At 52.5% G+C, this 13,481-nt stretch overlaps 5 protein-coding genes across 5 annotated transcripts; 1 reads left to right on the top strand and 4 right to left on the bottom strand.

Moving 5' to 3' along the window:
* Positions 1-3,055: 3,055 nt before the first annotated feature.
* On the bottom strand, positions 3,056-4,550 carry BDZ83DRAFT_616362 (acyltransferase 3). The gene has a single exon (XM_060507971.1). It carries the CDS (start codon positions 4,365-4,367, stop codon positions 3,348-3,350), a length of 1,020 nt encoding a protein of 339 aa, XP_060366403.1. The 5' UTR covers positions 4,368-4,550; the 3' UTR covers positions 3,056-3,347.
* On the bottom strand, positions 4,513-4,914 carry BDZ83DRAFT_650519 (uncharacterized protein; the record flags this gene model as incomplete). The annotated part of the gene is made up of 1 exon (XM_060510378.1): positions 4,513-4,914. One exon carries the CDS (start codon positions 4,912-4,914, stop codon positions 4,513-4,515), a length of 402 nt encoding a protein of 133 aa, XP_060366402.1.
* Positions 4,915-6,402: 1,488 nt separating this feature from the next.
* On the bottom strand, positions 6,403-8,887 carry BDZ83DRAFT_262915 (copper amine oxidase). The gene is made up of 4 exons (XM_060502009.1): positions 8,456-8,887; positions 8,186-8,393; positions 7,770-8,135; positions 6,403-7,690 (listed from the first exon to the last, which is right to left on the bottom strand). Exons 1-4 carry the CDS (start codon positions 8,681-8,683, stop codon positions 6,444-6,446), a joined length of 2,049 nt encoding a protein of 682 aa, XP_060366401.1. The 5' UTR covers positions 8,684-8,887; the 3' UTR covers positions 6,403-6,443.
* A 204-nt stretch (positions 8,888-9,091) lies between these two features.
* On the bottom strand, positions 9,092-10,806 carry BDZ83DRAFT_574638 (fungal-specific transcription factor domain-containing protein; the record flags this gene model as incomplete). Its single annotated transcript, XM_060504728.1, is given in 3 exon segments — positions 9,092-9,779; positions 9,835-10,401; positions 10,418-10,806. The coding sequence occupies 3 exon segments, from the start codon at positions 10,804-10,806 to the stop codon at positions 9,092-9,094; spliced, it is 1,644 nt and encodes a 547-aa protein (XP_060366400.1).
* Positions 10,807-12,156: 1,350 nt separating this feature from the next.
* BDZ83DRAFT_718549 (uncharacterized protein) lies at positions 12,157-13,209 on the top strand (the record flags this gene model as incomplete). Its single annotated transcript, XM_060512089.1, has 1 exon — positions 12,157-13,209. One exon carries the CDS (start codon positions 12,157-12,159, stop codon positions 13,207-13,209), a length of 1,053 nt encoding a protein of 350 aa, XP_060366399.1.
* Between the last annotated feature and the right edge of the window lie 272 nt (positions 13,210-13,481).

Below are 13,481 nucleotides of genomic sequence, written 5' to 3'. Positions count from 1 at the left end.
AGGTCTTAATTCTTCTCCATAGAGGAATCATCTGAGCTATTACCAACGAATCCCCCGCGATCCCTCGTTCCACTGGTCTCTTCCTTCTTCACCTTCTATCCTTACTCTCATCCTCAATCCTCATTAGACTATTCTGCGTGGCTCCCGAGCCCCAGGCCCGACTCGGCCCTGAACATGTTCCCGCTTCACGACTGCGCTCAGGCAGCCAGCAACTCGTACGTTAGGAGGAACATCGTCCTGTCCGAATGCCTCCCTCCCGACGTACTGGTCACCTTATAGTCGACCTCTCTTTACCCCCTTCTTTATGTCAAATTCCCCTGGGCCCACGTCTATATTATACCCACGTGGGACAGAACTTTACTGAATATCCCGATCGACTACGTGTTGTAGGATATCAAAACACGACGCGATATGGAGCTTAGTAGCGATCTTCTCCTCTCTTCTGGGAATTTAGAATCTTCGGATAACGATTTGATCTGGATTCCAGTATATATTCCCCCGCTTGCAAAAGCTAATTGGCTCGCACGTTAGCTTCGCTGCTTGGTGCCGGCCTGCTTGGTCATGGTCTGGCCTAGGTGACATCTGCAACTTCTCGTCGCTGCCCTGGCAAGCATTTCTTTTACAGTTCGGCCCCTTTTTGCGGAGTTGACGGAAGACTCCGGGCCCTTGCGAGAAAGCACCGCCGATGGAGGCAGGCGACGGCGGCGCCGATCCGAGGATAGCGGAGGGACGCGAAACGGCGTGCCGGAAGCATATTACCCTCATCGGTTAGTAAAGCCTTCGTGTATGGCTCCCCTAGTATCTTGAGGTCCTTCGTGCTCTTTCTGACCTTTCTCATCCCACAGATGTGTTCTGGTTTCTGGGGCTGCATTCGATGCTTCCTGACGTCTGGGTCGGCACTATCCCCCGGGCCCTTTTGCAGGTAGCAGACGGGTGGTATCGCACCGGTGGCTGGCGCCTTGCTTCGTATGGCCAGTGTTTCCATCCACGCAGGTTCGAGGAGATATACACTGCCTCTCGACCCGTCGAAGCATCAACATAATTCCGGTGCGTACCTATCTCTATGACTTGCTATGGCGTCTCGTTTATCAAAGGATCGAGCTAACAGATGATGCAGTGTTCCCAGGCCCTGAATATTCCGGTATAAAGCTGTTGTCCACAGTATTCGAGGCGGTATAGTCTGGTGCCGCGGACGATTTCGTCGAGTACGACATGATCGCGTCCCGTTCACACTACACCGACATGGGACGACTGTTGGACAGATGTATCTATACTGGGCCTGTTGTTGACGTCTGTTATTCATCAGCGAACGCGCAGCACCAGTACTTCGACACGAAGGAGCAACGTGCGATCTCATGTGTGAGCTGGTTCCTGTAACGCAGACCTATATATTCACGATCTCGTCGGGTTTGGCGGAGGTCGTAGGATGGCCGCTCTTCGTCTGGGGACAGAACATCAGGCCACCCCAGCCAAAGGTATCCGCCAATGCCCTGGGCATCATCATATCCTTCGCCTTGCCTGACTGATCCGTATCCGGCTGCCGTATCGTTCCATCTTCTGGCGCCGCCCTAACTAACAACAGCGGCGACCCGCTACCAGAGGCGTTTCATGATCTCGCCAAGCTGATCAGCATGGCTGTCAAGGAGGACGCAAAGGCCGGCACTGTGGCGGCGCGGCTATACGAGCTGCTGCTCCTGGTTAAGATCTCCAGGGCCGAGTCGGAGATTGAAAAGCTAGCGAAGACCGAAAGGGGCGAGGCTCTCGTAAAGGAGTTCCTCAAGAAGGGCAACATCACCAGAGGCCAGGGCGACACCAACGCGAAGCTACTAAAGACGGCAATGCAAGACAGCTTGAACCTTGACCTGAAGTAGTACCATAGACTGAAATCTCGGGCAAATCGGGCAATATTGTAAAACTGTTTGAACGGCACAGTCTCATGATAGTCGGCCCTTGCTGCTCTGGTTTTCTCTTCGGCCACCTCTCTCTGTACCCTTCGCGTACCTTTGACCAGTTCATCGGCAGAAGCGGTAGTTGCGTGGTGAGTCTACACGTCTTGAGAGCAGTGCTATGAGCTAACGCTGTTGTCAGGACGCAAAACCACCGTTTCGATTGCGATGGTTCACGCTTGCCTTCGTCTAGACCACGATCTGCTGTTGAAGGCTTATGCAGGTTCAGTGAAGCGCTCTTCGTTGTTGCCTGGGACTCAGGCGACGGGGTATGCCATTTGCCGCCGACGAAGTTGACGCTACACCATCTCCCGCCCTTATATTTTACGGAGCTAGAGCATCATCATGGATGCTGTTTCGTTCGGACTTTTTCGTGGGCCGTATCCAAGGTGTCAAGGACGATTCGCATCTATCTGTGCTGCCTTGGCCGTCACAGAGGGCGAGCCATTCCGCGTCAGTGAATGGTGGTTTCCGTCCTGTCTTGGAACACACTGATCGTTTTTGAGGCCCCATGCCACTGCTTCGACAATCACCTGAAGGATCACTTCAAGAGATTGGTCTTTGTAACACAGGCAGCTCACTCTGGTCGTGCTGTTACAGCCTTAGGCTCCGGGGCCCTGGAGCCCGAGATGGAGTTGGCCTGTGGTGGCGGGACGACCAAGTGGGATCACTTCTCACACCTCCGTGCCTGTAGGGACTTATATAAAGCAAGCAAGGACCACTTTGCCGGATTTCTCTCTGGCGAAGAGTATCGACACATATGCGTCCTTGCTGGTAGGGAGTGTGAGTATTGGTATACACGTGGGCAGGTCAGACCTTTCGGTCGCGACGAGGTCAATAGTCGAGGTAGGTCTATTGCGCGTATGTAGAAGGGGAAGACCGTGGGCAGAGCCCGCGATCCCTCAGTGGGTGTAAGTAGGTCGAAGGGTCCGTCTGCACGGGCCCAGACTGCCTACCTACCTCCCCTACCTAACCGTCTACCTAGACCCCTTTTTCTGCCTTGCCAATCCAACACACCTACTTACACCCACAGAGGGATCGCGGGCTCTGCCCACGATTCCTCCTCCTTCAACTACGCGCAATAGATCTACCACGATTATTGACCTTCGTCGCGACCGAAAGGTCTGACCTGCTTACGTGTATACCAACACTATCAGAACGCCAACCTGGAGTTTTCGATATCGATCACAATAGGACTCCAAGCCAAGAAAGCCACCATTGGCTCGGATTTCATACCATTCATCACAGGTCAGATCAAAGAATGAGAGTCAAGAGGTATAGTGTAAGACGCTGGAACGACGGAATAGAAGCTATCAATCTACATGCAATCTGTATAGTAAATCAACACGACAATACTACAAAATCATGATTATAGATAGTCTCAGAATGAAAGCTCATGTACTACACCCCCAACGTATCGGTCAACCAGCGTGCAAGGCGAACGCACTTCTGGTCAATAAATCTCCAGTGCAAATCTCCGAACCACAAGGTGAGCACAATAACCACGGTGAAACTGCAAGTCCAAGCCAGGCCAAGAGAATACCCGGCGTTCTGCATCGCGAACTTGAGACCCAGGCCGAGGAAAGACCTCTCAACAGCCCAGTGAACCAGATACATGCCGAAGCTGACCTCGCCCAGGTATAACACCCAGCGCGCGTTCAACAAGCGCTGCAAAGGGGGCAAGTTTTCTAGGGATGTTACCAGTATCATGGCACCGACAGCCGGGAAAGTGCGCGCCGGGTCCTGGCCGAACGTGGGGAAGTATTCGAGCCACCCGTATCCTACGGCGTTGAAGGTGTGACCATTGATGGGGTAGCCTCCCAGCCAGAGCGAGAACACAAAGACCAGCCACCAGCTGTACGAAGCCGTTCTCTCAAGTGAACCCTCCAGGCTCGGTAGCTTGTTCCGCAAATGGCGGATGTCAGCGAGAGCCATGCCCCAGAGAAAGAGGCAGGGCTGCCACATGTCTCCATCCGCGCCGAGGGTCCAGAAGAAAACGAAAATGATCGCAACCACCGATAGCCGGGCCAGGGGGGACACCCGTCCCAGGGCCAAGCAGCACAGGAAGACGAGAATTGATCCCCTGAACTCGACTGACAGTGTCCAGGCCTGAGGCAAGAAGCTGGCGGTGGTGGTCTGAGTCGTGATGATGATGAAATTATGCCAAACCATGGCGAGAAGCGCCAAGATGCCGGTGGCTGGGGGTGCCTCGGGATCCCTGCTTCCGCTATTGTAGTACAACCCGTATGTTTTCAAGACGAGGACAATGAAAAGGAGGGGGACAGTCGGGAAAAATAGTCGCATCCCGCGGCGGAAAACGCTTGATGGAAGGGATCCAATGCAGGCTTCAGCTTGTCCACTATGAGCCTTCTTCAACGGACTATATGTGAGCACAAAGCCGCTGAGGACGAAGAAGATCATGACGCTCAAGACTCCGCAGTGGATAAGTCGGATGAATGGGAGTTGCAATATGTACTTATTGTTCGGATCCTCTCCCCAACCATGATTGATGAAAACGAACTAAACACCAGATTGTCAGCTATCTTCTCATAATGGTACATCCCGTTCAATGAATGCTCACATCATCAGTGTAGTGGAGGATAATGACAACCATTGCCGCGATGCCACGGAGGCCGTTCAGGTACGACGTTGGGTGAGAATCAGGGACTACTGAATTTTCGTCCCCATGGCCGTACGCGTGGGCCACGAACGATGGCACCAAGGTCCAGAAGATGCGTCGTGCATGGAAACGGCGCCATCGAAACCAACTTCTTCTGGTGTACTCGACTGGTTTTTCTTCTTCGTACGATAGTTCAGACAGATCTGCCGAAAGATCTGCTTCCTCGTCTTCAAGAAGTGGCTCGTAGGACTCGCCCGCCTGCCCTCCCGAGAACCAGCCACGAACGGTATCAGCAGACTCCTTGGAGAGGACCTTCATGGCCGTGCCGAGCTCGCCTTGGTCCAGCATCTCGAGCTGTATAGAGAAGCAAGGGAAGGAGGTCGTGTTGAGGAGGAGGCAGTCTGGTTTGAAAAGAACTGTTCGAGAGGTAGTGTTGCTGTGTGTCTTCCGGTTTTCTGCAGTGGATAGGTATGCTTCACGAGTTTATAACTCAAGATTTGAGGCTGCGATGCAGGATCCCTAGCGGACATGCTGTGGCGATAAGAATCCGAGGCATTGAGGAATGGGAATTTCAAGGGAGAAGAGGGTGAACAGGGCCGAAAGAGGAATCGCATCCGAATCGGAACGCCGCTCACCAGTGGGTGGTCTGCCCGAGACTTGAAGCAATGCAATGAGAGGCCACGAGATACATCAGCATTCTCAATCATATATAGTTGTGTCTCAGTCAAGCCCAACGACATTCAAGCTTTCGACACTGACAAGGGGGTCTCCAGATGGCACCCCCCGCAGCCAGGGTCGCAACCCGACGTGTTCAAGCCTAGGTAGATCAACAGCCGGATTTACCCAAGACAAACGAATGAAAAGAGCAATCCGGCATCGCCGCAATGTTTACTTTCGGATACATGGGCCCTAACATCCTGAGCAACTGAGTTGTTGAGCTTGGTCTAGTTCATTCGCGAGACTAATTGTTCCGCCCGCGCCACCATGTTTTTGAGTTGTGAGACATGGGCGGTTAAGTCAGGGGCCAGGGAGATCTCGGCACTGATGGGGTTAGTCGAACGTTACACACATTTGGGAGAATCCATTGCGAGACATTCCATGCAAAACGTGTTTGTTACACGATTTCGACCCCCTATCAAGCCTGCGCGAGAAGATTCGCTATCACGCTGGAGGGAGTGTCGTGATCTCATGAACAACCCCACACCCGCATTCCACGCTGTTTTGTGCCTGCCAATAAGCTACGGGAATTGATAACCGAGTGGTGAAGTCCCTCGTCTCGGCCCGCGACAAGCAAGCATTCCGATCTGAGAGGGACAAGGTCGAGAACGCAATGCTCAGCTCGACGCCGATGGGATGCATCGGAACCCGGACATCAAGACAACCACAAAGGGGGCCACTGACTCCAAGTCCTGCATTTCTCATAGTACCATAGTATGATACCGTTATCTCAGCCGCAAGTCACGGTGTTCAAATCCGCGGTTCCTTGGGCTTGGCATGAAGAATTTCAGCCGCAAGCCATGATACCACTCGCAAGTCGGAACTTCGGAAGCACCTTCGCAAGGGACCCGGTGAATGTAGCCACTATCCACATGCACGATAGACTTAAAAGTTTAAAAAAGGGCCTGCATCTCCATACCAATCATGATATAAAGAGGTCAGTTCATCATCTTTGGTATGCAGTATTATCATATCGCCCCCTGAGGGAAACCCCTTAAATGGAGGTGGAAAGCACTCTTATTCGCCTGATAATAATCCTCCGCCCCTTGCCTTTGCCACAACTATTGAACGTGGATAAGAGTAATCTGATAGGAGGTAGACATGTATTCTGGGGGAACAGTTGCCTGCCTGGACAAAAAGTATATACAATAATCTGGCGGCTAAAGCTTCGATGCTGCAGCAGGGCCGTCGCACCCACATCCGTCAGCCTCCTTTGCCGCCTTGCTAGTTTCAACGAGAGTGCTTTTGTTGAAGCTCTGTTCACTGGGAGGCACATCCAACGCGGGGTTCTTATCAAAGAAGTTGACAGGCTTCAGATGCACCTTGAGAATTTCAACCGGCATGACGGGGAAGTCTTCGATTCTTGGCACATGGTTAATGCCGAACTGTACCCAGACGACAATGTCAGACTCGGCATTCAATGTCTCATTTCGCTCAGACCAGCCTCTAACACCGGTGCCTCCACGAGACTGATTGGTATACCAACCGCCAGCGTAAAGCTCCCGGTCTCGATGTGTTGTGACATAGATGTTGTGGTCCGCGAACTCGGCGCGCTTGTAGTTGAAGCTGTCATTATCGCTCATGAGCTTCTGGAAAGGCGGTGCCATGATCTTGTAGGCCACTGGTTTCCCGTTGATAGGGTTAAGGGAGTTAGGGTTGGTGATCTTGAACGTGCGGTTCACGTCAAAGTCAAGGTCAAGGCCCGATGTCTTTTCCACGACCTTGTCGACAACTTCGTAGCCTGTGCCGTGAGGGTTCCAGTTGGGGTCGCGCGGCATCTTGTGCGCTTCCGAGTACACCAGCTGGTTGGTGTGTCCATCGATCATGGGGTCGACGCGCAGGGAGAAGATGTGTTGATGATGTCCTGCGAGGACACCAGGGTGAACAACGGTACCGAAAGACGTGCCGACCTTGTCCAGCTCATGGTCGATAGGCTGTGTTGATAGGATACCAGTGGCCCGGACTTCGTAAGTCACCTCGCCGGCCTGATTAAATAGGAACATCAAAATGTACTCATAGTTGGAGACCGTGATGATGCTCTGAAGCACCAATTCGCGAGATCGGACGAGCGCAGCACGTCCTGTACGGTAGTTGGTGTGCTTCCAGCCGATGCCTGCATCTTGCTCGTGGATGCAGATGCAGTTGTCTCTAGACTCCGGCTGACCGCGGTCATCGGAAATCACACCACTGAGGTACTGAATGCTTCCTAAGCAGTCGCATCCCAGCTGTAGATTGTTGGCAGTGGCTCCCGCGCCCGCATCACCGAGATCGAAAGCGGCTTTCTTATGGAAGGGGTGACGCGGGTCACCATAGGGTACACTCATCTCCGAGAGCGACAATCTGTAGAACAGCGGACGGCCATCATACTTGACGTTGTACAACACCATACCTTCACGCTGGTTGAAGCCTGGAGTTATGCTGTGTTAGTCATCATTACAAACCATTTTGTTCTTCCTCTCTCCCCCCTCGGAGTACCCTTTACGTACCGATGAAGAAACTCCACTTCTGCCACTCGAGCACATGGCCAGTCTCTCCCACGGGTGTGACGGTGAAACTGGGTCCCTCGGGCTGGACAACCTGGAGAGGCTTGAGGTCTTTCCGGAGGTTCTGGGCCTCCGGGATGTACTCGTTTCCTGGCTTAGGTGTGTATGGGCTAAGAGGCTTGATGGTGTTGTCCGCACCAGTGGGAAGAATATCAATGCGGATGATCTTATACTCGTTACACTCTACTACGGGCAGAATTGGTAGCGGGAAAGCATAGTGATTAGAGTCGGGCTCGGATGAGTTGTTGGGGTCTCTCATGTAAAGGAAAACTTGATACAGACGGGCATCATCGTTGACACCATCAGATCCTGGCAAGGCTTAGTCGCAAGAAACACGAGCACTTAGTTTGGGTACCCACCGTAGATCCAAGGATCAGCGCAGACAACTGTGCCTTCAGGTAGCTCGAGTTTCTTGATCTCGGCAAGGACTTTAGGGTCCTCAAGGGCGATCTTCTCGACTAACTGAGCCTCATCGTAGTCGACGTTGCCGTGGACATTGGCACCGAGCTTGAGGTTGCTCTCAACCTTCCCGCTTGTCAGATTGACTACCGCTTCATGGAAGAGATCCTATGACGGTTCTTGTCAGCGTTTCTGTCGGACCTCAGGTGAGTAAAGCCTAGATATCGTACCGTTCCCCGGACGTAATATGCAAGAAACGCCCTGCGGTCAGGTTGAGTAGCGGACAGTCCCTTGTCCTTTGCGTCAAGGTAAGGTGCCAGTTCTGCCTTGGCGGGTTCACTGAGAGTCACCACCTTGAACCGAAGAGAAACAGATGTTGGCCAAGCAGTCTGGATCACTTGGGCTGCAGCTTTGATCTCCGCACCTGAGAGGGGGCAGAGGGGATGTGGTGCTGACATGCTGGAGATAGGCTATGTAGTTGGAGGATGTGAATGAAGAGACTCGAGATGATCCCAAGCACAAATGATGGAGGGAACAGGAGGGTTTTATAAACGGGGTCCGGTAATGGGTGGATGTGTGGATGTTGGCGGCACCGTTATTGCTGGCCTCAAACCGAGGCGGGAACTCTCCTCCTTATCGGACCCCGTTGCAGCGAGGTAAGTTCGGCGCAGGTGATCCACATTTTAGGAGTGGCGCTTGACCCGCACGTCCCATCCGGGTATAAGCGTCCTGCAGCTTCGTTCCATGCTGTCACGGCATCTTGGCATCGCTGCTTATCACCAAGTACATGTATCATCCTTGTTAGCAGTCCTGTCCTCGGGCTCCGGGTTGTTGCCTTGAATTTCGCAGATGTCGTTTGGTCTGAGCTAAAGGAACAACCAACTGTCTTCCAGTGACCAGAGATAGTTGAGCCAGGACCTTGCCATCTTCTCATCATCGTCTCGAGCCCAGATCCTTTCCAGCATCTCAATGGCGTTTCTGACATTGTAGCAACACGATGATACCCAGATATTCCTGAAAATTTCCCGAACCATGATCTTCAGATCGGCCGCTTGAATCTCTGCCCCAATGACAAAGGCCGGCCACACCAGGCTCTTTACATGGAAGTCCTGGGCTGAGATGGAGAGCATGTGGAGTATGGCGGATCGAGTTACCCCTTCAAGATACAGATCAGAAAGATTCTGCCCTCGGTCAAGCAGCTGTCCGACTATGTGAGAGGCATATACTTCAACCGCGGCCTTATAAGCATGCGCAAGGTGTGAACGCGACTCGTAATGCTCAGGATCCGGGAAGTTCTCTGCCCACGCTGATGGCGAGAAGTTCTCGAGACCTTTGCACAACTCTGCGGCCTTCACCTGGTCTGCTTCAGAATAGGCCGTGAGTGATCGCATAGAGTTGATGATGGAAACTAGGTAGAGCAGCTCGGCAGGACAGCCAACCCAAGTTTGATCTTCAGATTGTCGCAAGATTCTTAGGAGAGACGGATCAAGTGAAGCTAGTTGCTGAGCAAAAGAGTCCTTCGCTGGCGCCAGGGTTGCGCCCATGATCCCAAACCTATGTGAAAGGTTAGCGGTGAGTCCAGTCGAGAACTTTCAGGAAGTGCACTTACGTCGTGTAGGCTGTGTCAAAATAATCCACCCAGTGATCATTTCCGAGACTGCGATTCTGAAGGGAGGCTTTGCGCTGTTGGAGTATTTCGCCAGCACCTCCCAGGTGATGCTCCCACCCCCGGCTGCCAAACTCAACCACATCCATACAGATAAACAGAACAATGGCTGCCACTGCGGCATCATTGTTTGTCACATCGCCGTCTTGTATTTCTACCTTCAGATACTGCAAGGCTCTTTGCTTATGAGCTAGAGCTACACGCAGTGAGGGTGAGAAGTTTGGCTGGCTCAGCTGCCAGTCGCGTCCCTCTGATTTATGCCACAGTGAAGTATTGTCAACCTCGAGAAGCCTGCTTTCCGCACGGGGGGCTTGCATCTGGTTGATGACTAGCCGATGAGAGTAGTGGAAAGCCGATATTGCGATCATTGCATGGGATAAGGCATGGCTCCTAGACATAAGCGGCATAAGAGACAAGAAAGGATTGCTGGATGTCTGATAAACGACACATTCCTTGGACATTTCCATGTCAACTGTCACAACATGATCAGCGCCTTCACCATCGGGATAACTTCGGTCCAGGTCACAGCTTACAGTAGCGTATGTACTTCCGGCAATCAATTGACAAGTCTTGCAGGTCAGGGTCGATGAGAGACCATGACACGTCAAGTGATGCCGGCAGTGCTTCACGCAAAGTGTCCCAGGAGTGTCCTACTGCGAGGGTGCCAGAGTGGCAATCTCTTGTGGCTACAAGATCATGATTTGGTCCTTGATCTGCACCGAATGTGGCTTTCCCCATCATCTTGCCTCGGCTGGCCACACTATTGGTCCACACCAACTTCTTCGGTCGGTCATATCCTTGGCAACGAAGCTTCAAGGAGGTACAGCGGAGACAAGTTGGGAGGAGTCTGTCACACTTGGCCCGCTTCTGCCGACAGGTCCAGCACGAATTGGAAGCGTGGGACGCGTCTGGCATGACGAATGGAACATCGTTGGTTGATTGGCGAGTGTCTTTGATGTTGAATGTTTGCGTGAAGTTGGGTCAGGGTGAGGTGTGGAGGCCGAGGAGGTGAGAGTTGGCAGGCGAGCGTGGCGGGGTGTTTTTCTTATCAAGCGGTAGACCCGGCGGATCGGGAGGCCGGCAGATTGAGCGATCGGCGCTAGTCCTCATCAGGAAGCCAAGACGCGGCCCCGGTCAAAACCCCAGATTCGTCCCTCACAGGCTCACCCTGATCTCACTGGGGCTTCAAGTTTGGGGCCTAGGACTCTTTCCAGTGCCAATTGTGAGCGATATCTGTGGCTTTTGATCGGTGGAGAGCTTGAAGATTCATGCATTGGTAGTCTTAATGAGGGTAGGGTGGGTCATTGTGAGTTTATGTACCTACACACGCCTCCGTTATGGGCCTCAATCAGGTACCAGCCCTCGGCTTTGAAGTCGTGCCAGAAGCCTTGCTGAAGGGCAAAAGAAGTATGTTCAAGTAATTTTGATACCAGAGTACCTTGTAGTTGTCCTTACGGTTTCTGACTCATTCAATCTATTAGCTAGACCCTTACAGCCTCGCACCGAAACAAAACAGCCAAACCGCTGCCGGACTCACATCCTCAAACTTGCGTCAAATTCGGCACCGTCCTGGCCGAGCTTTTCAGAGGCCAGTATGCATCTCAGTCAACTCATCGGCCAACAAACGCAATGCACGTGGGAACTCATGATCAGAAGCCACAAATAATTTGAGAATATTAGTATTTCATAGAACTTTTTCAGAAAATGATTCGAAAAAACCTAGGGTCATTTCAGTCCTTCATGCCGATTGAGCCACTACTATTTTGCGACGGCCATTCACAGCCAGCTTTCAGCCCAGCTGAAATAAGCACTACTCAATCCTGGAGAATCTGAAAAATCAGAAGTTTTCTGGGGTTCAATATCACATGAAAGATGAAATGCCCCGGTTCTTAGCATCTTGCCTCGCAAAGGCAATTGCGAATCCCCCGCATTCACAAAAGTTTGCCAATGGCTAATTGGCAATACGAAAATCCTGAGTCTTTCTCGTATTCTCGGGACCACCTTCCGGACCCCATCTTGACCGGACCGGGTCGACCTCCGATGCGGGGGTGCTTCGCCGCCGTTATCTTCCGCCGGGAGACATTCTGAGGACGCCTATATCCGAGGGAACTGACAGCAAAAGTCGGGTACTTATTTCAGACGTCTCCTACCAAAGTTAAGCTGATCACCGAGGGACCTAGACTGACGTTTACTCGTATTCTCCACCTCTTCAGAAGCGCTAGAACCTTCTGCTTGCCAAGGTCTCCACCCGCCCTGATATTCACCATGTCTTTTAGCGAGAAGAATCCTTTCTGGGTCGAAGCCGAGGATTGGCATACTGCCGGCGAGCCTTTCCGCATCGTGGACAAGCTGCCACAAGGCTACCTACCCGAGGCGCAAACCGTAGCTGATCGTCGTTTCGCAGTCATCAGAACTCCGGGCCACCCGTTAGATGAGCTTCGCCAATCATTATGCCACGAGCCCCGCGGCCACGCCGACATGTACGGAGGTTTCATCACGCCACCTGATGACTCTGGAGCTCATTTTGGTGTCATGTTTTGGCACAAAGATGGATTTTCGACTGCATGCGGGCATGGAACCATCGCCCTGGGGTACTGGGCTATTACAAAGGGACTCGTCGAAGCACCCAAAGTTGACGGAGTTGTCGATGTTGTAATCGATGTTCCTTCTGGGCGCGTGGTTGCCAGCATCGGTATCAAGCAGGGCAAGCCTGTCTATGCCGACTTTGTCAACGTATTGAGCTACCAACTTGTCGAGGACCTGGAGGTCCAGATCCCGTCTCATCATGCAGCAATCAAAGTCAACCTTGCCTTTGCCGGTGCCGTCTACGCTACGCTGGATGCATCTCAGGTCGGAGTCCTGGTCGAGCCTGGCAGTCACCAGGACTTCATCAGACTCGGCAGAGAGATCAAGGCTTCCATTGGTGACAAGGCCAACTATGGCACCTACGATCTCTATGGCGTGATATTTTACAACGAAGAAGGCGAGGTCGATAGTGAGCGAGATGAGGTGAAACAGAGAAACGTCACCGTCTTTGCTGATGGACAAATCGATCGTTCTCCATGCGGTTCGGGTACCTGCGCAAGACTTGCTGTTCTGCTTGCGCAGGGCAGGATAACACCAGGTCGCTCCAAGCTTATGCACCAATCCATCGTTTCTACCCGCTTCCAAGCCGACATTATATCCGAGGAGACAAGTCCTGTGGAAGGCTTCCCTGCCTGTATCCCTCGCGTCCGGGGACATGCCAATCTGGTTGGGCGGATGAACTTCTACATCGATCCTTCTGATCCGGTTTACCCCGGCTTTCTTCTCCGCTAGACACCCGGCTTTTTGGATTCCTTCGGCGGCTTCGGACCCGATTTATGGGGGTATCAACGGTCGCGCCGGATTATGTCTGGAAGTTGAGCAAGTTGCGTGAAGCGAATACTTTCATGGCGCTTTCGGCTCAAATGCGAACGCTACCGAAAGCCATATACGATGAAGCAATTTTATAGCCCAACTTATCGACGCCGCGGTAGTAGTCTTGCTCATCTGCACATTACTTCAGCTAAGTGACGCTGCGCTGAAAGCAGGTTTCATAGTAGCCAGAA

Source organism: Colletotrichum acutatum, assembly GCF_030867785.1.
Source record: "Colletotrichum acutatum strain CBS 112980 chromosome Unknown BDZ83scaffold_33, whole genome shotgun sequence".
NCBI lineage: Eukaryota > Fungi > Ascomycota > Sordariomycetes > Glomerellales > Glomerellaceae > Colletotrichum > Colletotrichum acutatum.
Note: the sequence above shows the minus strand (reverse complement) of the source record. Positions and strands in the feature narration are given on the sequence as shown.

Coding starts and splice junctions, on each gene's coding strand:
- BDZ83DRAFT_262915 (XM_060502009.1), bottom strand. CDS start 8,683: ATGTCAGCACCACATCCCCTCTGCCCCCTCTCAGGTGCGGAGATCAAA. Junction 8,394..8,455: donor CATATTACGTCCGGGGAACG/GTACGATATCTA, acceptor GAACCGTCATAG/GATCTCTTCCATGAAGCGGT. Junction 8,136..8,185: donor CGCTGATCCTTGGATCTACG/GTGGGTACCCAA, acceptor AAGCCTTGCCAG/GATCTGATGGTGTCAACGAT.
- BDZ83DRAFT_616362 (XM_060507971.1), bottom strand. CDS start 4,367: ATGATCTTCTTCGTCCTCAGCGGCTTTGTGCTCACATATAGTCCGTTG.